We start from the raw sequence: 23514 nt of genomic DNA, 5'->3' as shown, positions 1-23514 counted from the left end.
TTTAAAAAGGGTCACAGACTGGACAAGACAGACAGAATACATCCACACTACATATATATATATATATATATGTGTGTGTGTGTGTGTGTGTGTGTGTGTGTGTGTGTGTGTGTGTGTGTGTGTGTGTGTGTGTGCATGTGTGTATAAATACATACATACGTACATACGTATATATATATGTGTGTGTACACATATGTCTGTATGTATGTTTGTTTGGTGGGACTGGAGGAAAAATGTGTATGAGAACCTGACAGAGTATACATATCAGTAATACACCACTATTCCAGCAGGGCAGGAAGAGGTTTTTTTTCTTTCTTTTGCGTGTTTATGTAGCTGTGTTCAGTATGAATCTGTGTGCAGTTGACGTTTGTGTATGCGTACGTTCTCCTGTAACCAAACACTGTCAGTGTAATGTAGTCATTGAAGTCTGCATAGCAAGAATGAGCTATGCAATGTGTATATTTGATTATTATTATTATTATTATTATTATTGTTTTGGTTTTTTTTATGCAACAGTCTCAGTGCTATGCCCATACAGTTCTGGTTAATGTAATGGCAAAAGAGAGAGTGTCTCAGTGTTGGATTCTTTTTTTTTTTGGTTCTGTTCCTGACTGACGTACATGCTAGAGCATTTGATGTTTCAGTCCTCTCTCTCTCTGTCTGAAAGTCCAGTCACTTGACAGCATGGGCCACAAGGTTGGTTCTGATCGTGTCAGTCGCTGCAGCACAGGCAGGACCCATCACTGGTCCTGACCTCTGCACTGCTTCACTTCTGAAGGTCCCAAATCCCTTTCTCTGGAGACCTTCTCAGGCACTTCTTTTTTATGACTCTTTCTTTTTTCACTTTTATGTTCTGTCTTTTTTTCCGGTTTGTCTCCCCTGTTTAGGCCAATATAATCGTTTTGATTTCGGTGCTGAGAAACCAAATTGCTCCAAGTCCAATTCAGCCTCATTTTATGGTGACATGTATAAGACATTTTAACCATCTATGCTATTTATCCAAATGATGATCTGCAGTTGATGTCTTCATTGTTTACACTTGTCAAATTACTTGTCAAATTGTTTAATCATGTTTAAGGCTGAGGAGACCACAGTGATGCTCTTATAGACCTTTCCATATACACACCTCCTTTAGTAAACAAAGCTCCTCATCGGGCCCTCTTAGCAGCCCTGTGTGGAAATTCGGTTCGAGGTAAACGTTATGTCACAAGAGTAGTCTTGACGTTGACAAATGTTGGCGACTGTGAAATGTAATCAGACATACAAGAAACCCCATCAGGAAATGTCAGTCAGAAAAGAAATTGCCCAGGGTGAAAAAGTTAAGATTTGACATTCTCAGCTGCAAGTCACACAAATGTACAATAGTCTCCCAACTGTGCCAGTTCCAGAGTCCGAAGGATGTTTGAGATCAGTGCATGTTTTTTTTTTCTTTTTTTTAATTCAACTGTGATAGAGATTTTGACTGGCAGCACATTTTTATTTACACTTTGGGTTTTATTAATATGATAATGTGTGTCTCAAAACCATCCCTGAACTGTTGAGTTGGTCCTGACATGTAAGCACATCACAAGCAGTACAGGAGAGAGATGTGCTGAAACCGATTTGACACTCTTTTACGCTCTTTTGCTCATTTTTAAGGAGGTACATGAGAATGGATGGGAACATATATGTATGTTTAAGATGAAGTGCTATGTCCTCATCTCCAAACTGGTGTAGTGACTGTTCAATAAAAGATTTCAATCAAAAATAAACTACAAACAACAACAATAACTGGCCTAGCCTGTTTCTCACTCACGCTCACTCAGTATCTAAGCCATTAATCCTAATCAGGGTTGCAGGAGCCTATCCCAGCGCTCATAGGGTGAAAGCAGAGAAACACCCTGGACAGGTCGCCAGTCCAGCTCAAGGCAGACACACAGACAAACACACTCATACCTGGGGGCAATTTAGTGTCTCCAATTCACCTAACCTGCATGTCCTTGGATTGTGGGGGGAAACCAACGCAGACACAGGGAGAACATGCAAACTCCACGCAGAAAGGACCCTGGCCGCCCAGCCAGGAATGGAACCCAAGACGTTCTTGCTGTGAGGTGACGGCGCTACCCACCGTGTCACTGTGCCGCTGTAGTCTGTTTCTGTGAAGGAATTTTCTGCATCACTGAATACTTTCCACCTTTATTTATGATCTGTATTTTGAAAAATATATGTTGGAACGTGTCCAGAAAAAGTACAGAGAATGTTTCACTTGTAGTGTTGAAGGAAATGTTTGCACTGTGGTAAAGGTTGGACATTTTTTGAAGCAGCTTTTTTTCCCCTTTATGCTTAATGTTTGATCATTTTGAAAAAGAAAATATTGACATTGAAGACAATGAAAGTTCTATAACCATTTCCAGATTTGTTCTGGTGACTGTCCCTTACAGAGTGAATGAAGTGAATAATGAAGAAAGGGTGTGATCCCTCATGGACTCCTACACAGCTATTACAACCTGTAGAGGGTGATCAGGAGAAGGAAACAGTGCTGCTTTAATGATACGCTGCCCGCCCCCCCTTCTTGTTTTACTCAGTTAAAAGAGCACAACAAGAGTTTCATAGAAAGTATACACACAACTGAAAGGGTGTGAGACTGGTTAGAGCATTTGTAACACTATTGAGGTGTGGCTGCACAGTGATTTTAAAGTCAATCAGTGTCACCACTGAGAGAAGTATTATTTTACAAAGATGAGGCAAGTGAATGAGTGTATATTGTACATGGCTGTATTTGCAGCGTCTTGTAAATGTTAACGACTTTAAAAAGAACAAAGGCAGATTGCAATGATATCAGTGACCACTAGAGGTCAGCATTGCATACAGGCACTTAAAAAAAAAAAAAAAACGAAAAACGAAGCATGCCCCTTAAAAACAGACATTTCTTGTACTGTAATCTAATCTATATTTCCCTTAAATGTAATTAAAATGAGTTTCTATCATAAAAGTTGCCCATGATACTGCAAAACGTCCATCATTTTGGCACCAGAGTCAGACACAAACATGAGGACAAAATGTCACAGAGTGTGGGAAAAAAAAAAATCCTAAAAACAACAAAGTCACTTTACTCCTCTCTGTGGTGAGAGGAGATTAACAATATAACAAGAAGAAACAAATGAGTAAAGTCTCCTGTACAGCAGACGCTGACAGAAATGTAATAGCAAGTTGAAGATTACTGTAATAGTACTATTAATGATAAGTATTTATGAAGTCAGTCCTCTCTAAACAATTACCATACCCCTAAGTGATCACAAAGGTTGAGCATCTCTTGTGGTCATGTGACATGTATAAGACATTTTAAAATGTGGCATATGTGAAATGTGTGGAAGTGTGTAATCCTTTATCGAAAGGCAGGAGGGAGAGCATGCCCATATTTACAAACTGTGCTGGAAAGAAGAGCAGTATGTGATAATTCTGAAAAGAAGTAGAGTAAGATAACAAAGCCCCATTTTACAACCAGAATAATGATGATCTTTTTAGACACAGGCAGACCATGCAAACATCCTGAAAAAAATAGGAAATTCTCTTTCTTGTTTACAGCATAACGTCACCTAACCAATATTCATCTATATCTTATATCAGCTGTCTAACTCATTTGATAACTCAATGATACCACAAAGTATCTCCCAAAAAGACAACTTCACCTGATAATACTTCCTCCATCCAAGTTCAGACATGTCCAAGAGAGGGCACGAACCCTGTGTTTAATAGCACATCTTCAAAAAAGTCCTGTTTTGGTGGTTGCGGATATGTAAAGCCCTTTGAGACTTTGGAAAGTGATGCTGGGCTCTAAATAAACTTGAAACTTAAAATGTATCTGCTCAGTTCTATTCTCATGTCTGTCTAGATAGGCAACTAAGTAATGTATGATTATGAAACAGTGAGTAATCAGTAAGGGTTAGATTAGATTCACATAACCATTTTTGGAGGCTGTTAGAGAAAAAACCACATCCCTATGGAAAAAAGTGTTGAGAGCTCATCGCTGACAGTGTTAAAACAGGGTTTCTCAGCTCCAGTCACAGGGAGCCCATTGAACTCAACTGCCTGCTAATCTTCCTCTCTGCATTATCAGTGACACTGGGGTTGAGCTAGATTCTACCTAGTCAGGACTGAAGTTGAAAAAGACTGGCTGTATTTTTTTAAGGTTTATAACATAACCAGAGTTTTCTGAGCAAAGTCATTTTTACAGTTCAATCTCATCTCCATAGTAAAGTGTAGCAAAACATCCCAGTAAACTAATCTTTAGTTTCTTCTATAGTGTGAAATGAATAAGAGGGGTCTGATCAGTGCATTTGATTTCAGTCTGTACGCATCTGCTCCGCACAGGTGCCAAAGCAGAGGCCTCCGTCCCTCAGACGGGATGGACAAACTGGTAGACCAGTCTCTGAGACACGTCTGGCTTGCGGATGATCCCTTTCTTGTAGTACTGCCTGATGGAGCGACTCAGCTTGTCATAGTTCATAGCTGGCCTGTTCTTCCTCAGACCCCACAGCCGTGCAACGTGAGCCGAATCCTCAATTTTGAAGATACCTGAGTGAAGAAAGGAGGGGTTAATATGTCACCTGTTCATGTTCTCGCATTTTTTTTTAATTCATCATCATTTTCATTACTGTAAACATGTAGAATTACCGAGTTAGGAAATAAAACAGGACCAGTGCTGAATAGCTGATGAAAAGCTATGGGTGATCCTTTGCCTTGTGTTTACTCCACAGGCTACTTATTGTCAACTTCTGGCTCTTAACCTAAACAATGTTGACATATCAATCAAATACATTTGCCTAGCGCTACCTGGTTTTACATAGCTAAAGGAGTGGACACACAAATGTCTCAACATGTTTGTGTTACAGAGACTATTGTGTATAGATAAAGTGAGACCGATTTTTTCTTTTCTTTTTTTTTTTTAAAGTCGGAGACGCCCGACTTACCTTTTTCCTTGTTCAGCCAGCGGATGCAGCGGCCGTAGCTGTGGGGCTTTAAAAGCAGTTCTCTGAGGAACTGCCACAGATGGATGGGCTGACCGGAGCATGAGGAGTCTGCCTCCGACCACAGCTCCTCCCCCTCTGCGGATCGCACAACAGAGCGTTACCACGGACTTCCAGTGACACTACAGTAGTCAAGTGATCCTAATTCGGTTTCTAGTATCAGCAAGATGACTCTCATTCGAATATCCTTTTACTAATTAATAACTGTAGTTAATTTACTATGTGAAACAACTCATGGAAAATAAGTTCTTGATGAAATAGCCTACAAAAGCGACGTTCACGAATTGCCTGTAATATCATTCTTACCGCAATTTGCAAGAAAATGCTTAACATTTAACTTCTAAAAATTCTAAGCAAAACAGGTAAAATTGAACAGTAATCTATACAGTCAGTTAAAGTTTAAACCTCTGTGACAATAACATCGAAGAGTGGGAATCGGTGTTCTTTTGTGCTCAAGATTAGAAATGTGTTTTAAGGTTATTTTGAAGACAAATTTGTTTCTGAATCTCCTATCTGAACTTGTATTTTTGAGCATTTTTATTCCTGGCGCTCAAACATACCTGTTATTCTGTTGTCCCCAACAGAACACCTCTCTTTCATCCAAGCAGCTGGAAAAACAGAACAATTTTCCATTTTGTGAACATCAAATCATATATATATATATATATATTTTTTTTTTTTTTTTTTTTTTTTTTTTGCTTGCTTGTGTGTGTGTGTGTGTGTGTGAGTGAGTGCGTACTTGCGTGTGTATGTGTGTGTTGAAGCGGGGGCGCAGATACTTGTGCGCACGCGTGTGTACCTGACTTCCATATATCCAGGTGAGCATACAGTGTGTCGCCGCACTGGGGTGACCGCAAGCGGAAATCTTCCTCGTTCATGGCACACAGGTCTTTGCCGTCTAGGTCTTGGAAAGCTTTCCCCACATGAGGTAATCTGTACAGATGTTCCGTCCAAAGCAACCATTTTTGAACGTTACTACAATTCCATTCCGTGGGGTCTGGTCAAAAGGAAAGAACGAGATGACTTTCAACTTCGATTCATATCTGTTAGTTCTTTGACCTTAAGTCTTCCAACATCTGGTTCTCGGTTTCGTAAAAATATCTATTGTTTGTCAGTTGGATAGAATGAGAGAGAATGAACGACGTGGGGAAACGGTTACTTGCGCAAGGTATCACGGGCGATTTTGTTTTCAGTAAGAGAAATCCAGCGTGAAATCAATCCATAAGTCAACAGAAGCTTTAAAAAGTTAGTGAGGTTAGCGGTTTGATGGAATTTTACCGAGCATTTGGAGAATCCGGCTAAGGAGTAATCAACTCCACTGTACTAACTGTTTGCTTTCCCGGGTAGAATGCATTGCGTGTGTTGGGGAAGGGATTACTCTGACAGTGTACACAACTGCTGGAGGGTAAACAGAAGAAGTCTTCAAGCAGACCTACTCCAACGAAGTTTCCATGTCGTTTTTAAAGCTCATCATGCACCAGTATGCATTGTGTGCTTCTTCTACTTAAATAAATCAGTCACAAATTTGGTTGTCAGTTCTATTTCCACAAAATCATAAATGCCCTGGTTCTGGGTGTAGGTGGCTAAGTACTCACGCACTCACTGACTCATTTTCACATTAATTAATTTGCATAAAAGGTTAGACAGAGGATGCGTGCAGTCATCTCAATATGTGATTCGAATGACGTGACCGAAAGTAGGCCTATGTCGATTTAGCGACTTTACAAGGAATCGTAAACAGAATCCAATATTTCCTCTGAACTGACGTATTAGATCTAGAGACACTTGTAAAGATCCGGCTATTGATCCTCACGAGTTTCTCAGGAAAGCTGTTATAATGTAGCCGGACAGAAAGGAAAAGTGCTGTTCTTCGTTTATTACACTGTAGGATGCCATTGGCTCACGCACGGTTAACAGGACCGTCATCAGAAAAGGGAAAACCGTCAGAACAGCACGAATTATCACATAACCGCGAGATGGCATGTCAACCTATGATGCAGGTAGCAGAGAGCAGAGAGAGAAATAGGGGGCAACAACTCCCTTGACCCCACAATATGACGTCATCATAAAATCGATCATAACATAATCCAGGAATTACCTAAATTAATTTAGTATTATTTAATTGCCCAGCACTTTTTGAGTACTCTGTACCATTCAGTGTAGATGAATTATCAAATACCCACTGGAATGACATCCAACCATACACTTTGTACCATTCTGTGATGTAAATTGTGAATATCACTATGTAAAAGCTGTGAATTATTCAAATATTTCATAATTTTTACACCAAAATAGATTTGAAAAATCCATGGACTCTGTGGCTCACCTGGGGTGATGTTGAGCAGTTTGCAGGCAGTCTCAATGTCTTTCAACACCTCTCCCACCACCAGAGTCTGTACCTGTTCCAGGGACCTCTCCTCCACCTGCTCCTCCAGCCCCGGGGACACTGCCTCGGTCCCCAGCCCAGGGCTGTCGATAACCGGGCACTGCTCTGGCTCTGGGCACACAGGCTCTACCCGCTGGCTGGGCATGGCCGAGGCCCCCGCCACCTTCACCAGCCAGGCAGCATCCTCAGTGAAGAGCATGTCAAAGCAGGACAGGTAGAGTCCAGACAGGCCCCGCTCTGAGCCATCCAGTCTTGGTTTCCCTCCGTCCTCCATCTGGAGGACATCTACCAGCCCTTCCTCCTGCTTCAGCATGGTCAGGGAGCTCTCTGTGAAACCTGCCCTGGAGCGATGCAGTACACTCTCTGTCTGAGAGCTAACTGGAGTTGCCATAGTCACCTGTTGGAAGAGGAGGAAAGTTGTTCAAGATTTGTTCTCTCACTTGAAACAGGTGCAGACTAAAGGTTGTCTGATCTGAGCACCAGAGAATTCATTTTTGCCTTGTATCATGTTAGCGGAAGTCTTCTTGGCACAACACGAAAAAAAGAAACAATTGGAAACATCCACGCCTTCAAACACAAGTCTCCGTTATTAACAGGAAAAAGCACAGAGATATGATACCTCTCTGAAACAGGTTTTGCTTGTTTCTTGGTAACAGAGGGTTAAAAATCACTGGATCACATTGCTTTCCTCCCAAATTTGAGCCAGTCTGTGTGAGTGGTCAGAGAGATGTGAGGTTCTGGAGGTGTCCACTGGCCTCTTAAAAGTGTCTTAAATAGAAGGCAGAGAGGGTAAGGAGGAACCAGGGCGAGTCATGGTGAAGAGTCAGTAAGCGAGCGGTAAAACGGATTTGACTGAATCATTTACTCACGGGTCACTTCTGTTAAATGCCCTGTGACTTCGGAGTAAGTGGCTTGTTTTTGAGGCTCGGGACGGACTCACTTTCAAGGTGCTCTTCCCGCAGGTCTCTGTCTCCACTGTCAGCGGGAGTTTTTAATCAAATCAAGGTAGAGTGATAATGTGTAGGACAGGATGTTTCTAATGCAGTTTGACTTGGACTGGTTGAGGAGGGAGGGGAGTCTATCACAATCTGTTATCAGATGGAGAAGGAGCGAAAACAAAGCCGTGTTACTTTTTAAGAAAAAACTTCCTTTCGGATGTTTGCCACTGTACACACTGTCTTTGTCGGTTAAGTGAGTGAAAATTTGTTTGTTGAGGTAAAATGTCGTTTGTTGAACAAAGCACAGATGGAGAATGAGATGAATTCAAGCAATTACAGATCACCCATCTACAGGAAATTTTACTCCTATAAGACAGGCCCTCGCGTACCACATGTTCTTGAATGGGCTGACATTTGTTTGGTCTTGACGTCATTGTTATTCATAAAACCTAATTGCCCCACTCCCCAGTCACATCACATCAGATTATTTAATTATAACTTATTGACATCTGTTCATCTTATACATTTATGGCCATTCACTGGCGCTATATCAATACTGGAGTGCACAGCGGACATATGGATGAGGGTTTTGGTAATTTGGCTTCTTGCCTTCTTCTCTTACGCAAGGCAACACTGAGGAAAAGACTTAGGTCTGTTTTTTAAGCTGACCTAGGGTTAGCTCTAAAGGAAATGAAGTTATCCTCCTCTCTCTCTCTCGCTCTCTCTCTCTCTCTCTCTCTGTCTCTGTCTCACTCTCTCTCTCTCTCTGTTTCTGTCTCACTCTCTCTCTCTCTCATCCCCTTTACCACTTACACATTCCCACTTTCATCTCCTTTTTACCATGTGAACGAGAGGACTGCACCTCTTCTTCATCTGGGGGTCAGCTTAAAGGGGCAGTGGGTGCAGTGTCACTTTAAAGGGAGGGGGCATGGGGGGGGGGGCTCCTAGTGTCCACTATCCCTTGCAACAGCTTGTGCTAAACCCATTAGTGCGGCATATTTAGTCATATTCACTCTCTCCAGTGCTGATGGGAAGAGATGCAAACACGCTCCCCAGGCAAAGGATTAGGGCCACGACTGATCTCTAAATGAGTTTGGTTAAAGACTCCAAAAATTCATTTCAGGGAATTAGAGCCCAGTCCATTTGCCAGGTCAGTGGCGCACATTGTTAAGCAGCAAGGCGGTAAGACACTGATCACTTTGGCCAACAAGACCAGAGCTTTAAGACTTTCTTTCTCTGCTCTGCTTTTGATTGCTTCATTTCTTTTTCATGGCCACTTCCTTGAAAGATACATTCATGTGAGGGGGGAAGTGTGTGTTTGTCGTGGTAAACCAATATGGCTTCCATTCTAATTTTCAATCTATGAAACTGCATAAATGTATACATTTTATTTTGTTTCAGAGCAGCTTCACAGATGCAAGAATAAAAAAAGCCATTAAAATGCTACACACAATACCTCTGATGTTAGATAAAATGATATCTAATATCAGCGCTACCTACACCCCTTTGACAACTAAACACCAGATACTGAAGGTATGGCCATAAACTAACAGTGACTGTTCATTTGGTGAGTGCTTTGGCAAGAGAAAGTAGAGGAAAAAGACAATGACTAAACGAGAGCCTTTCCCCTCACCTCTTGCCCCCTCAACACTTGACAAGAAAGGGTGCTCTTGTTTGACTTCAGTGTTAATAAGTGTGTATAATCAGGCGTGACTGTTTGCCATGTGTACATGTTCTCAAGGTTTACAAAAAGAGTCTTTAGTGCTCTCAGGCCGCTATTTCTCACGGGAAACGCAGATAAAAGCTCATGAAAGTTAACTGTCCAGAGAAAACCACGCTGCATCCCTCACTTCAAAAGTACCCCATCCTTACCAAAGAGGCCAGCATGGATTGGCATAGATATGTAAAAAGGATATAAGAAATATGAACCATAAATGAACATTTTTTAGAGTTTGTTTGGGTTCAAGAAACATGTCTTAATGTTCCTGTGCTGTGTGTGTGTGTGTGTGTGTGTATGTGTGCGCGTCTGTTTATGTGTGGGGGGGGGGTAGCTATAACTGTATGTTGTCCAAAACAGGTGCTCACTAACAGATGTACTCACACTCAATGGACATAAACTTTCAGCAATGATTACACAGCATTGACAAAAGGCCTGTCTCGTGGCTTGACTTTATGTCAGGAAGTTAGGAAAACGAGATTTATGACTGTCTACCTCTGCAAGACGTGTCAGCTGCCATTCTAAGTAAACTTCAAGATTAAGGCATGAAGTAAGATTTGTTTCCGTCTCATTCAGATCACACCGTCCTATTAAAGATATAAAACACTCAAGTTAATTCAAGAGGTTATGTTTCATTAATTATTGTCATCTGTCTCCTGAAGAGATGCTCCAGATGACCTTGTGTAATATCTCTAAATGATGTGTATACCCCTCAATGACAGTTCATACAGCTGATCCACGTGGACTCTCTACTAATATAATGACATAGACAATGAAATATAATATGATGTGTATGTATAAACAAGGAAATGAGTATTTCATTATAAATGGGCTAAGGAGACATATCACTGAGAAAAGTTGTGGGTGGCACAGGTCGCTGATACTGGCATGAAATGACAACGCTTGTTTTAGTGGTTGCTAGGTGACCCGCCCTCCCCATGCCAATGAGCTGGAACATGTCAAACTTTACCAAAATGGACATGAGCATTAGTTTTGCATTTAAAGTACCTATGGTTTCAGCAACAAATGTTTCAACTGATTTGGGTTAAACATTAAATTCTCCATCAATAAATGGGATGTACAATGAAACTCACAATGAAACTCAAAACAGTGTAATATAGTGAAACTTTTGTCTCGCCTGAAAAAAATGTATTGATATTATATTTCATTCATATCACCCTTGTGTTATCATTAGCATTTGTGGTATGGTTTTCATATTTGAGGACAGCACCTTACTCAGGATGGGTTTTGTTTTCTTTTAGCAGTTGCAAGTCAAAATTTGGCATAATTTGATCGTTCACTCTCTATTTTGATAATTATTCTTTGCAATGTTTTCCCTGACATGTAAAACATTGTTGCGACATGTTGTGCTTCTGAGCACAGGTGAGTTGCATGAATTTGTGTGGCGTCTATTCAGCACTCAGCTAACTGAAGATGAGTAAGACTCCACTCAAACAAACAGTTCTTTTTTTTTTTTTTTTTAAGAAGCTCTTTGTTTGACAGTCAGGCTTTTTTGCCTCTCGGGGTGTTGAGCATTAATTTGTCTCTGTTCATTTTGACACTGTTTGTATTTTTAAAAGTGACACCTCCATACCATAGTTATGTATTTATACTGTCTCTAATTTCCAGTATGAAAACATCATCCAAAAATAACAACAACACCCATAGATAAGAATCTCATGGCCGTGTTTGTTATATTTTCAGTTCTAAAGGAAACACGGGTGATCTGTCCCTCATAACTGCGGTTAACCCATCAACCACAGGGGCTATCAGTGAACCTCAATCTCTGGCACAGGCAGGATGGAGCTCAGCCAAGTCTTTCTGTGGGGGGAGGTGAGGGGAGGGGGGGTCAGAAGATTTCTCTTGTCATCCTTAATGAAACCATGTTTCTCTTTTTCACCGACAACAGTGAAGCTAATACCTTCAGAGAAAAGAACTAGTGGTAGCGGTAGAAGTAGATGTAAAAGCTGTAGTAGCAGAGGAAGAAGAAAATGAAGAAGAAGAAGAAGAAGAAGAAGAAAGAAAAGAAGAAGAAAAGAAGATGTGGCCTAGTATACTCAGTTTAACAGTTTTTTTTAGTCTTTCGTTGTTGCTCATTCAGTCATTTCTGTAATCTGACAGTTTTGGCAGTTCTGGGTTCACACAACAACCTGGGAGATGTTCTGATAACAATGTTTCTTATGTGTAACCTAATCCGCTTCCAACGTAAATTTAGTTCAAAATAATTCAATGGCATTTAAAACTCCCTTATTTGTAATCTGGCTGTCAGAATGTAGAGCATTCTTAAGAGCTGAAATACAGTCAAAGAACATCAGACGAGTCATGTAAAAAAATAAAAGGAAAGAGAAGAATCACCTGTGTTAGGAACTCATTGTTGCTTTCTTGGCATCTAGCCCAAAAGAAATATTTCCTTGTAACATTTCTGTGATAATGATTTTTTGATTGTCATTGTCCAAAAGGGTTAAGCACCTGGAGTCTTTCTAAGCAAAGTTTTACAAACAGCAGTGACAAGGTCACAAATTCTTTAATATCTGTTAATCTGAAAACCTTGAATGTAAATGATCATCAGTTTAGTAAAACCATTTCTTCTGAAGAAATTAAACGGAAAAATGACGAGGGACAGACGACATAATCTTTCATCCTCTCGATTTTTTCCCACAGCTTTTGTAACCCATATCTTATCCGTGTTTCCTCAAAATAAAGATACCCACCTAAAACGTCGCCTTTACTCGCGCTTTTTCAAAGACTGTTTCGGGAGTAGGGACATGAAAACATGCCTGATCACCCAGTGGCACTAGAGCAAAACTGCGGTACATGTCTGCACTGACTGACGGAGCACAGATGGGCTGCTTGGCCTTACCTGTGTCGACACGGAGGTGCTCAGCAGGAGAGAGGTGTTTCTCCCTGCTCCTCTGTGCTAACACCACTGAGCAGGTAGAGTCCAGCACCGACAGCTCCCTCTTTTCCTCCTTTTCCTTGTTCAAACTCCTAGGTCTCTTGATTAACAGGTAACTCTTGTTTGGAACACTTCTGAGGATGCTGCAGACAATGGCAGTGCAATGTCTCTACCCTAAAAAAAAACAGATGCCTGAGGCTCCTGGCAATCTGAAGAAAAAAGCAGGTGAAGCTCAACAAGCTCTGGCCGCACTCCACGACATTACTAACCTCAATGACTCAATGACTAACTCAGCCGGTGACAACTTTCCCCTGCCTGTGTATGCGTGTGGATATGTATACTTTTGTGTGTGAGTGTGTGTGTGTGTGTGTGTGTGTACCTGCTGTGGGTGTGCACAAGCTTTCAAATGAGAGTTAGTGAAGGAATGCCTGCACCATAGATTCCAGGTCACATTTATAAGGAGGGCCTTACCGACTTGAGCAAACAGTTTCTCGCTATGGCGACCTCAGCCTGAGGACTCTTGGGGGTGATCCTGCATACTGTTGTGGTGCACCCCCTCCACCCACCCACCACGTCCACTTCAAAAGATTGATGATCTTAAGGAAACACTTACAGGGCACTTCACACCACTAATGGAACACTAAATGTGCATGGGGAAACAAATAATACTACACAGATTGAGGATCTATGTGCTTTTAAGAGAGAAAGACTTTTGTTTTTTAATAGCTTGCAAAAACAAGACGTATGAACTCTCTCATGTTAATTCTTCCACTTGCTCAGTCATACTATTGATAAAATGACAAACAGTAGCAAGTTCACTGGAATATTCTGTAATTTGACCATAGATGACAAGGAGATGAGTAAGACTTCTGCCCTCCCGCCTGTCTCTGCTCTATAAGCCCAGAGCGATCTGTTTTGCTCTGTTGAATGTCTGTAGACAGATTTATACTGCAGCTTACATGCTCAGAGATCAAGCTCTGAGACACAGTCACCACATAAACTGCGTTGATCTGGAATATAGTGAGGTATATTGTCTTCTTTTATGGTTTGATTTCTCATATGAGACAGCTGTGCTATGCTGCACACTAGACACAAGAGAGCTCTCAGTAACTTAAAACACCTTTTAGAGTTAGTTCTGTGGCATGCCATAGTTTCTGAGTAAATATTGTTTTTGTTTTTTTCCCCTTTAAGACCTTTTCCTGCTCTCAATTCCTAAGCCCATTTTAACAAAAGAACTGTTTTACCTTCCAGCATTGTTCAGAAGTTTTGCAGAAGCATGGAAGAGAGATTTCTTGTTAGTATAGTGCAGTGTATGTGTGTATGTGTGTGCGTGTGTGTATGTGTGTGTGTGTGTGTGTGTGTGTGTGTGTGTGTCTGTGTCTGTGTGGGTGTGTGTGTTTGTGTGTGTATGAATAAGTGCGCATGCTCAGCTCACGTCAGTGCATTGACGAAGACACGGCAATAGCTGAGCATAGCGCATTGTTTGCACAGTTAAATGGACACGCCAATGCAAACCATCTGAACTAACTCACACACGCTCATTTTACAGGATGTGTTTCTCACATACTCAAGGAGTTTTCATCAAGAACTCTGTGTGAGTGCATGTGTGTGTCTGTGCATGCGTGTCTGTGTGTGTGTGTGTGCACGCGCACACACTCAATTAACTGATTAAAAAAGATATAGCTCTTATCCTAACAGAGTTTTTGGATAAAAAGTTATATTGCATGTCATGACCTTTGAAACTGTTGCGTGGCCCCTGTACGATGCAGATCCTCTCCTATGCCAACCATGGCATGTCAATGTTACACTTTCACTGCACTGTCAGGTCACGATAGGTCAAGATATTTTAGACATAAAATGGAAATAAAACTGTAAACTTACATTCATACTGACTTAAATTTGTCACCATATTGGCCTTTTATCTCATAAGAGCTTTCAAAAATAATTGAATAAAATATCCAGCATTTTCTGCTTTTAAGCTTTTTAAATCCTACATGAAGTCTCAAAAGTTAAGATCTGGCATTGTATAGCTTAACTGAAAGGTTTTCTTTCGGTAGAGAACATGACTCATACAAAGTAATCCGGTAAGACTTACAACACAGCCAAATATTCGTTGTTCACAGTTTGAGAGAGAAAAGATGGCTCAATCAATGACCACATAAGAAATTGTGTAAGGAAAACCCTTCGCTCTTTTTTTTTTTTTTGGTTTATCTTTTTAGCAATCTTATTTATCTGACATTCTCAATGATGGCCTCATTTGCATGGCAGTTGTGTTGCAGCCTAACTCCTCTGGTTTTAAAATAACATTCTCATGGACTAGATAGTGAAGTTTTGGACTGTCAGTGCCTTCAGGGCAGAGTGTCTGTCAACATGAAGTTCAAATGACATTTGATTATTCTGTAGGCGTCAGTGTGTATTCAGTGAATAATTCTTTTGTTAGGTGATTTAGCAGTTCATGGAAAACATATAGGATTTAAGGAACCAACCCAGAAATTTGCTTGTGTGAGGTATAAAACCTTTCTTCACAAAATAACAAATCCAAACTCACCTAGGACAGACCTAGCACTGCATAAATTCAGAAAAAAAAAATTAATTGAATACATGAAATGTTCCATAATTTTATATGATTAAATGTCTAAGGAGTGTAATTTATTCGAATGAGGAAGAGAAACTAAAAGCATGTCGCCATGGATACATAGTTATGACGCCAGTAAGTCATGCACAACACTAAGATCTCCTAAGGAAAGCAATGGAGGTCCATTAAAGATCACAGATTAACTGAACCAAAGAATTTAAGTGCAGTTAGTTATTAAATGGTTATAGGAAAAAAAAAGTACTTCCCTGATATTTTTTCTTTCTTTTGATCTCTTTCTTGTGCAGTGAATACTAAGCTCTGGGGAACAAGAATCAGTAAAATATTTGTGACTTGTCAGAGATAAAGATAAGATGAACTTTCACACTGCTTGCTGACCAGAAATAGTTTTACGAAGCTCCCTGGAGAGTTAGCTCAAACTCTAGGTGAAAAGAAGTCAGTATATGTATAGCAATTGGCTTGTCATGTGAAACATAGACTGCCAGACAGTCAGACTGTGTAGTTGTCTATATAAATGACATTCTAAGTTTCAGAACCAGGTCTTTCTCTACTATGCAGTTAGCCTATTTGCTTAAAAGATGCATGTGTAAATGCCATTTGATCTTTTATTTACAGTTTACTTTGCTTATTATTACAACACTGATTATTACTGATATGCAAGGATGAACTTTAAACACAGAATAGAATAGAATAGAATAGAATAGAATAGAATAGAATAGAATAGAACAGAATAGAATAGAATAGAATAGAATAGAATAGATTAGAATAGAATAGAATAGATCAGATCTATAGCTATAGCCTAAGTTCCAGTTGCTGTCCACATAAGCGAGGAGAGGTTTCTCTTTTTTTACGTAAGGCAATAACATCCTAACATAACACTAAGAGGTGTTTATAGGAGATTAAGATGATGTCACAAGACCATAAGAGCACAATAAAATATGACTGATGGCCGTCTCTGGGAGCTTGTGTGTTTGCACTGGAGCCAAAGGCTCACATTCAACCCAACAGATGTGTAATGTGCTAAAAGGCTGATAGACTTTGGAAAAAGCCTTTATTTAACCAAGGCAGGGCCACTGAGCACACTCTCTCTTTCACCAAGACCCCTGTCCTGGGGTGCAGGGTCAGAGACACAGGGTTACCACCCTTGGAGGACTTTGGGTTACACTCCTTGATCAAGGCCATAGCAGCAGTGGACAGAGAAAGGGGAGAGAGGTAAGAGCCAACAGACCTCTGGTACAAAGTCAATATCCCGGCATGCTCCGTCCCCCAGCATGCTCTGCCTGGGAGTCAAGCATTAACCTGCAGGGTCACTCCCAGCCCACTCCTCTTTGTTTTTTCCTCTGCCCCCCCCTCCCCAAAAAAACATCTCTTTCACAAGACTGAGTTGTAACACAGTCGGTCTTTTTATTTGATTTTTTTTTTTGTCATTCATGCCGTGATGTAATAAGAAATCGGGCCTTTTTCAACTGACCACAATCATATCATTGATGTGCTCTTTCAGGCTGCATTCTCTTTGTGTATGAGATTGTGTGTGTGTGTGTGTGTGTGTGTGTGTATGTGTGTATGTGTGCATGTGCCAGGGTTGGGGGGGGGGGGGTTAAATACTGTAGCTTAGTCATTGGATGGGGAGCGATGACTGAACGGTTAAGGACAGGGAAATGAATGCGTAATGGTCTGTGTATTCTGTAAGTCTTTATGATGTTGTCCTTCTGAAGACCTCCACCCAGAGAATACGTTTGTCTTCCTCCTCAGCTTTACACTTAGTCAGTCTTCCTGAACCACATGCCACATGTTACCTTGCTGTAATTAATATAATTACTGTACACATAGCAATTTATGACTTTTTTTTATGAACTTTGTTCAGCTAACACACACGTAGCCTTTTGAACAGATACCTTCCGGCACAATACGCCTGTGCATGTCTGGAACCCTCTGCTGGATTTAATTCGGGTTTTCACACGAGTGAATGAAGGAGTTTCTCAGTCAGATAGGTGCATCATGTGATGTTTCATTATGTGCTTTCACTTTCTTGCCTTTTCTGTACTTTTGTTTTTTGTGGGTGGGGGGGGGGGACTGTTTTTTTCTTATTAAGACAGATATTATTTAACAAATACCTTTTGTTTCTATCAGTCATTTGAAAGACTGGGGTCAAGACTGAACTAAGCACATTTCTTCCGTGTGTGGCCAATTACATGCAATAAATGTAAGCAATGCACAAGCCAACCTTGTAGCTTGAGGCTAAATGAAAAGACACAGATACAGACACACACACAAACACACACACACACACGCACACATATACACACAAACGGAGGCTTCAGTTACCATCCACCTGTGCAAACATGACACTAAGTAAATGACAGAATTTCCACTATGTTCTCAATTGTTTAGTGAGAAATGATCTTAGATTTCTATCTGTCACTTGGGAATTTCAACAGTAAGTATCTTCCCACTTCCTTGTGTATAGAGACTGTTTTTCTATGTCCATGAAACCAGGGCATTTTTAATTAAATCTATGTCATCGTTTGGTTTCATACCATCAGACACAGAGTGCTTACTCTGAGTTCATTTTTAGTTAGCATTTCTTGGAGTTATTGCATTATTCATTCATTCATTTTCTAAGCCTCTTATTCTAATTAGGGTCGCCGGGGGTGCTAGAGCCCATCCCAGCGTTTATTGGGTGAAAGGTGGAGAAACACCCTGGACAGGTTGCCAGTCCATCACAGGGCAGAAACACAGACAAACACATTCACGCACTCATTCACACCTAGGGGCAATTTAGTATCTCCAATTCACCTGACATGTCTTTGGACTGTGCGAGGAAAACAGAGCTCCCAGAGGAAACCCACGCAGACAAGGGGAGAACATGCAAATTCCACACAGAAAAGACCCTGGGGACCTTCTTGCTGTGAGGTGACAGAGCAACCCATAACACTCCTGTGCCACCCCCGTTATTGCATTAACTTGTGAATTTCCTAATTTTGCTTCCTTACCCAAATGTCTACGCTCCCCTGAAGACTCTGGCTGCCAATTTATAAACCACGCCCCCTCTGTGCGATGTGTCTTAAAACGATGCCAAGAAAAATATTAATTTCATTCAGTTAAAAGGCATCGCTAAACTTTATTGTGAGATTTATTGTGAGAAAATGATCTTTGAGCTGAACCAATGCCAAGGTGAGTTTCACAATGTACAATAATGAGTTGAGGGTAGAGCAAATATTTTTTCTTCATACACATTCTTTATCTTTAGGCAGTCAAGTCTCATTTGAATGACAAACATGGGACAAAGTTGAACCTGATGCTCTGCTCTCTGTTCTTGCTTTTTGTGTTTTATGCTTTGTTTCACTGGCTATACCAGCCCTGTTCTCTAAGCCACTTTATTTACTGTCTCATTCTCTTGTACTCTTTTGCACTGTGACATTATTTATTTATCTATTGCATCAATACTCTCCACATGTACAGAACCCTGTTGATTAAGCCTTAGTATCCCATGCTTATGTATGGTCTCTTTATACAGGTTCATTTTTAGCTTATTTTATTCTATTTTATTTCACTTTATTGTATTTTTATTTTTAATTTTAATGTATGTATTGCTAAACTTTATTGTGTGTATTTAATTGTATCGTATGGAGCTACTGGATACCTAAATTTCCTTCGAGATCAATAAAGCATCTATCTATCTATCTATCTATCTATCTATCTTGTAATGAAAGATCTCTGCAGATCAAATTTGCCATGAAGACATGTGTCCTTAATCTGCTTTTCATTAGATGTAGCAATTCATAAAGTAATAACTACCCATGATGTAATAACTGTGCTTAATCTAATCAAGTAACATCGTGAAAACTCATGTTCTATTAATGTGGATGATGACACAATATGAGGTCATTACTTCATAAACAGTGTAGAAACTTTTTAAATGAATGATGTAATAGCTTCAGCAGAATACCAGAATGAATGGATAACAGACCAACATCACTCTCTTAATGTATTTATGCACTTAAGGTGTCATATTTGACATTTTAACAACACATCAGCTGAAGACTGAAGACAAACCAAACAACTGACATCTAGGCCTTCAGAGAACTCTAGGACTTTGGAAACTGAAACTTTATTCAATCACAACCTACTTGGAGACATTTTAGTTTTAGGTGATCTTGCTGCAACCCTGATGTATGATCACCCAAGACGTGAAGGTGTCATGGGGAAGAGTTTTTGGATGCTGATAGTCATGAGGCCAACTTTAAGATGACTGAACAGCAGACCACTTGAGTCTGTGAGCTGGAGGAAGTTGTCCTAGAGAAGTTTGATGTTTCTTGTGCCATTTCCTGCTTGAGGTTCTGAGGTTCTATGAATCCATATGGGACATGTTGTAAGAACAGGAAACCAGAGGCTGAGGACCAATAATACAACAACCAGAGATTCATGCCAAGACACAGACTGGTAAAAGTGGTCTTAGAGACATTCCTGAAACCTCTATCACCACCTTTCCGTATGCAGGTGAAAGAGCAGTAACAAAGCAACAGACTGTTGCCCTTCTGTGGTACAGACTAGTACCTGATTCCTCATCGGGGAAGCAAACACAGCAGCAAATTCTGCCAACCTCGCTACCACAGCAACCCCACCAGAAGAGCTCCAGAGTTGAGGGACAGGCCCTACAGGCAAGGTAACCGTGGTCCTAGAGGGTTGGTGGATGATGGAAACTCTGGCTAGATGAGGAATTCAGGACTTCTGTGTTTTTACTGCCAGCTCAGCCCGTCTGAGTGCACTTATGGACACCAGTAACCAGTGTTGAAGTGAACTGGTAAAACAGTGCTTGAAATGAACTTTTTTAGCTCACTAACAATTGTTGCAAGTGGTTTTGAAAGTCGTTACGAGCCTCTCAACCTTTTTACCAGCCAAGACATTTAAGTCCTGAGTTTAAATAACTTATCAAAGAATGCATGCATGTTTTCAGCACTTGTTCAGATTTGTTAGATTCAAATTCAAATAAGAAATAAGAAATCTAGAGCCGGTGACTGAACAACACAACAGAGTATACCTTTATGGAGGTGGTGGGTCTCTCGATGTGTATTTTTTACTTGTGTGATCACGTCCTCCCATCGCTGACTGGGCTGACGCTGAGATCATGTCATTGTGGAAGTGATCCCTTGGTTGGAATATTCAAGCACTGAATGACTTCTTGAAAAAAAACAAAACAAGTCAAACTACCATGTCCAGGAATAAACTTGCTCGTACTGCTGCCACTCCTGTACCCTTATCCAAACTCTAGTCTGTTTAAGTGACTACAGGACACTGTAGACCCTCAGAAAGCCCAATGTCAGCGCTGCACTGCTGGGAGAGGAGGGGTCAGTAGGGGTCTTTCTCTGGATCAACTCACTACCCCTCAGCGAGACGTCTCCGGTGAAATTTACCATTTACGGGCGACTGGTTCACGTCTCCATTGAGACGTTTGTTAACTGAATGCACTTGCTCTTCTTGGCACGTTGCTTAGAAGCTGTGGCAAAAGATCTGCCACATCATGTATGAAGTAACAACTGAAATGACAGGTGCTGTCACTTGAGAAAATATCCTGGGAAAAGGCTGCTACCATATTGTATGAGGTTCATTGTGAAATTTTGTGGCACAGAGTGAAGTCAACTGAAAAACTGCAGCTGAGTAAAGTTTGATCTCCAACCCCTAACAGAATTAACAGTCAGTCTTAACAGTCAGTATTAACAGTATCGCAGGACGTGTGCTTGTTTGTTGTACCACGTGAACAGAAGAGATCTCTACCTTAATAGACTCTGTGTGTGTGTGTGTGTGTGTGTGTGTGTGTGTGTACATGTAACAGAATGCAGAATGCCAGAGACAGGAGGCAGGTCCCAAAAGGTCCCAAAACTGCACGAATTGCATTTTGGGACAGAAAAAAGCAAATGAACACCTATAACAACCCAGTGTAAAAAAAAAAAAAAAAGTTTCATATTCCAGAAGATATCTAAGGATTATTGTCATGAAACTGCTACAAAGAACACCAACTGACAAACAATTACATGTGAGACAGCGATGAGTAAGTAAAGTGAATTTTAAAGATTTAAACAAGAGCTAAATGGTGGGACAAAGAATACTCCAATACTTTAGTGACCAACAGGAAACACAGGTTGCAGAACGTAACTATGAAAAAAACAACAGACACACACATGATGTTTTCTGGTTTGTTTCAGTGTTAATTTACTCATACAAATACTCATTTACACATAGAGGAAAGTCTTTCATCTTGTATTCTCTTTTTCTCTTAAATGTGCTATCATAGAGACTCTATGCAAATTCTCAGCTCATCCATACATTATGCCACTGTGGAGAAAACTCAACAGACAACAACAAAAAAAAAAAGAATAAAGATTAAAGAGGGAGAAAAAAACAGAAAAGAAAGATAGATAAACGCAGCAAATATTCACTCGTATACACATACACACACGTCCAGACAGTAACTGTAAAGTTGAAAAAAAAAAAAACAAAAGAAAAGAAAAACAGGCAAATCAGTTTTTACTGCTGGGATGAAGACATTCACAGAGAAAACTTAAAGGAAGACCCTACTGAAGAAGCACTGACAGTCCACCCCAGAAAGCTGTGTATGACACGTGACCAGAGAGAGACGGCCGATGGCATCTGACAAACTGTATTACTTCAAACAGTAACATAGCAGTTAGTGATTTCAAATTACACACGAGTAATCTTTTTCGCGCTGCATAGATTGTCTGCAATTTTCAAATGCGTCACAGCATTTGTTTGTCTGTTTGTTTGTCTTTTTTAATTACCCATGTTTGTCTCATTTCACACAAATTAGCAAGTGCATAGAAAAGGGGGACTGTTCCAAAAGAGAGGGGAAGGCTGAAGAGGACATTCTTCATTTATCACTCCTTTATCAATTGTCAGGATATGACAGTATATGCCAAAATATTCTCCGGATATGAAGCAAAATAAACATTTTTTTTTGTTTTTCACGTGCACCATGCTCCAGCCTTGTTGGATGTTCTACAGCATAAACAGAGCTTGTATAGCATAACGAACCTTTACAATGTCAATCTGCTTTAATCCAAATGATTGGCACGTTCATACGATCTAATTTTTTAAACATTATTTCAAGGAGCACACAATCAACTTGATTTTGGTGGGATTAATTGTAATCAGTGTAAACATGTATAGGAGATTTTTTTGTTTGTTTTTAGGCTGAACATAAACAATTCAAATGCATTAGGTATATGCTGTGTATTCATCATTCATTATTTAAACATTCTTCAATAAATATATTATCAATTTATATTTCAAACACTGCTTAGGTGTTTGTTAAACGAGAGCTAACAGTTTTAAAGGTACAGAGTAGCCATGACGGTAACAACTGTGACATCACCGGTCATGTGACCTTGAATGTAAATGCGAGTTCTGAGTTGAGACGATGCAAACACAGTTAATGTCTACTATTCATTTCAAATGGTTCTGCACAGAGGACTTGAGAAATAATGAATTTCTTAATTGCTAAATGTGCATACAGACTACTGCACCAAAACCAAGCGTAAGCAATCAACATTTGTCTTTGTTTTTTCTGAGTGTGTTTTTTTTTTTTTTCTTTGTTTTTGTTTTTTAACCAAACAAATCAAATGATTGATGGCAAGTAACTTAAACTGTGTCACTATACCTATACATTTGCTTTGGGCATTGCCATGGTAACATCTATGAGAACAGCAACAGGATCATAATGGACAAAGTGACAAGACTTTCAATGCAAGGACGTTCAATTTGGTAGCTGCAATGCCTCCACAGGTGAAAATGATGCTAAATTCTATTTCCTTCCAGACTTTCTGCATTAATACTATCAGGTTGGATGCCAGATTAGTGATATCCTCTCTGAAGACTAACAAATGCCTGTACTGACTGATGTGGATACTGATTTTGTGGCATGTTTCATAAGTATTCATAACCATCCAGCAGGAATATGAGC

General features: G+C 40.2%; 1 protein-coding gene across 1 annotated transcript; it reads right to left on the bottom strand.

Annotated features, from left to right (window-relative positions):
* Positions 1–4375: 4375 nt before the first annotated feature.
* Positions 4376–7783, bottom strand: spdef (SAM pointed domain containing ets transcription factor). Its single transcript, XM_030778695.1, has 5 exons — positions 7333–7783; positions 5806–6003; positions 5567–5614; positions 4950–5084; positions 4376–4554 (listed from the first exon to the last, which is right to left on the bottom strand). Exons 1-5 carry the CDS (start codon positions 7781–7783, stop codon positions 4376–4378), a joined length of 1011 nt encoding a protein of 336 aa, XP_030634555.1.
* Between the last annotated feature and the right edge of the window lie 15731 nt (positions 7784–23514).

This window comes from Chanos chanos, chromosome 6 (genome assembly GCF_902362185.1).
Source record: "Chanos chanos chromosome 6, fChaCha1.1, whole genome shotgun sequence".
In the NCBI taxonomy this organism is placed as follows: domain Eukaryota; kingdom Metazoa; phylum Chordata; class Actinopteri; order Gonorynchiformes; family Chanidae; genus Chanos; species Chanos chanos.
The sequence above is the reverse complement of the archived record's forward strand: the minus strand, read 5'-3'. Positions and strand labels throughout refer to the sequence as shown.

Coding starts and splice junctions, on each gene's coding strand:
- spdef (XM_030778695.1), bottom strand. CDS start 7,783: ATGGCAACTCCAGTTAGCTCTCAGACAGAGAGTGTACTGCATCGCTCC. Junction 5,615..5,805: donor CCTGGATATATGGAAGTCAG/GTACACACGCGT, acceptor CTGTTTTTCCAG/CTGCTTGGATGAAAGAGAGG. Junction 4,555..4,949: donor CTGGCTGAACAAGGAAAAAG/GTAAGTCGGGCG, acceptor TTCTTCACTCAG/GTATCTTCAAAATTGAGGAT.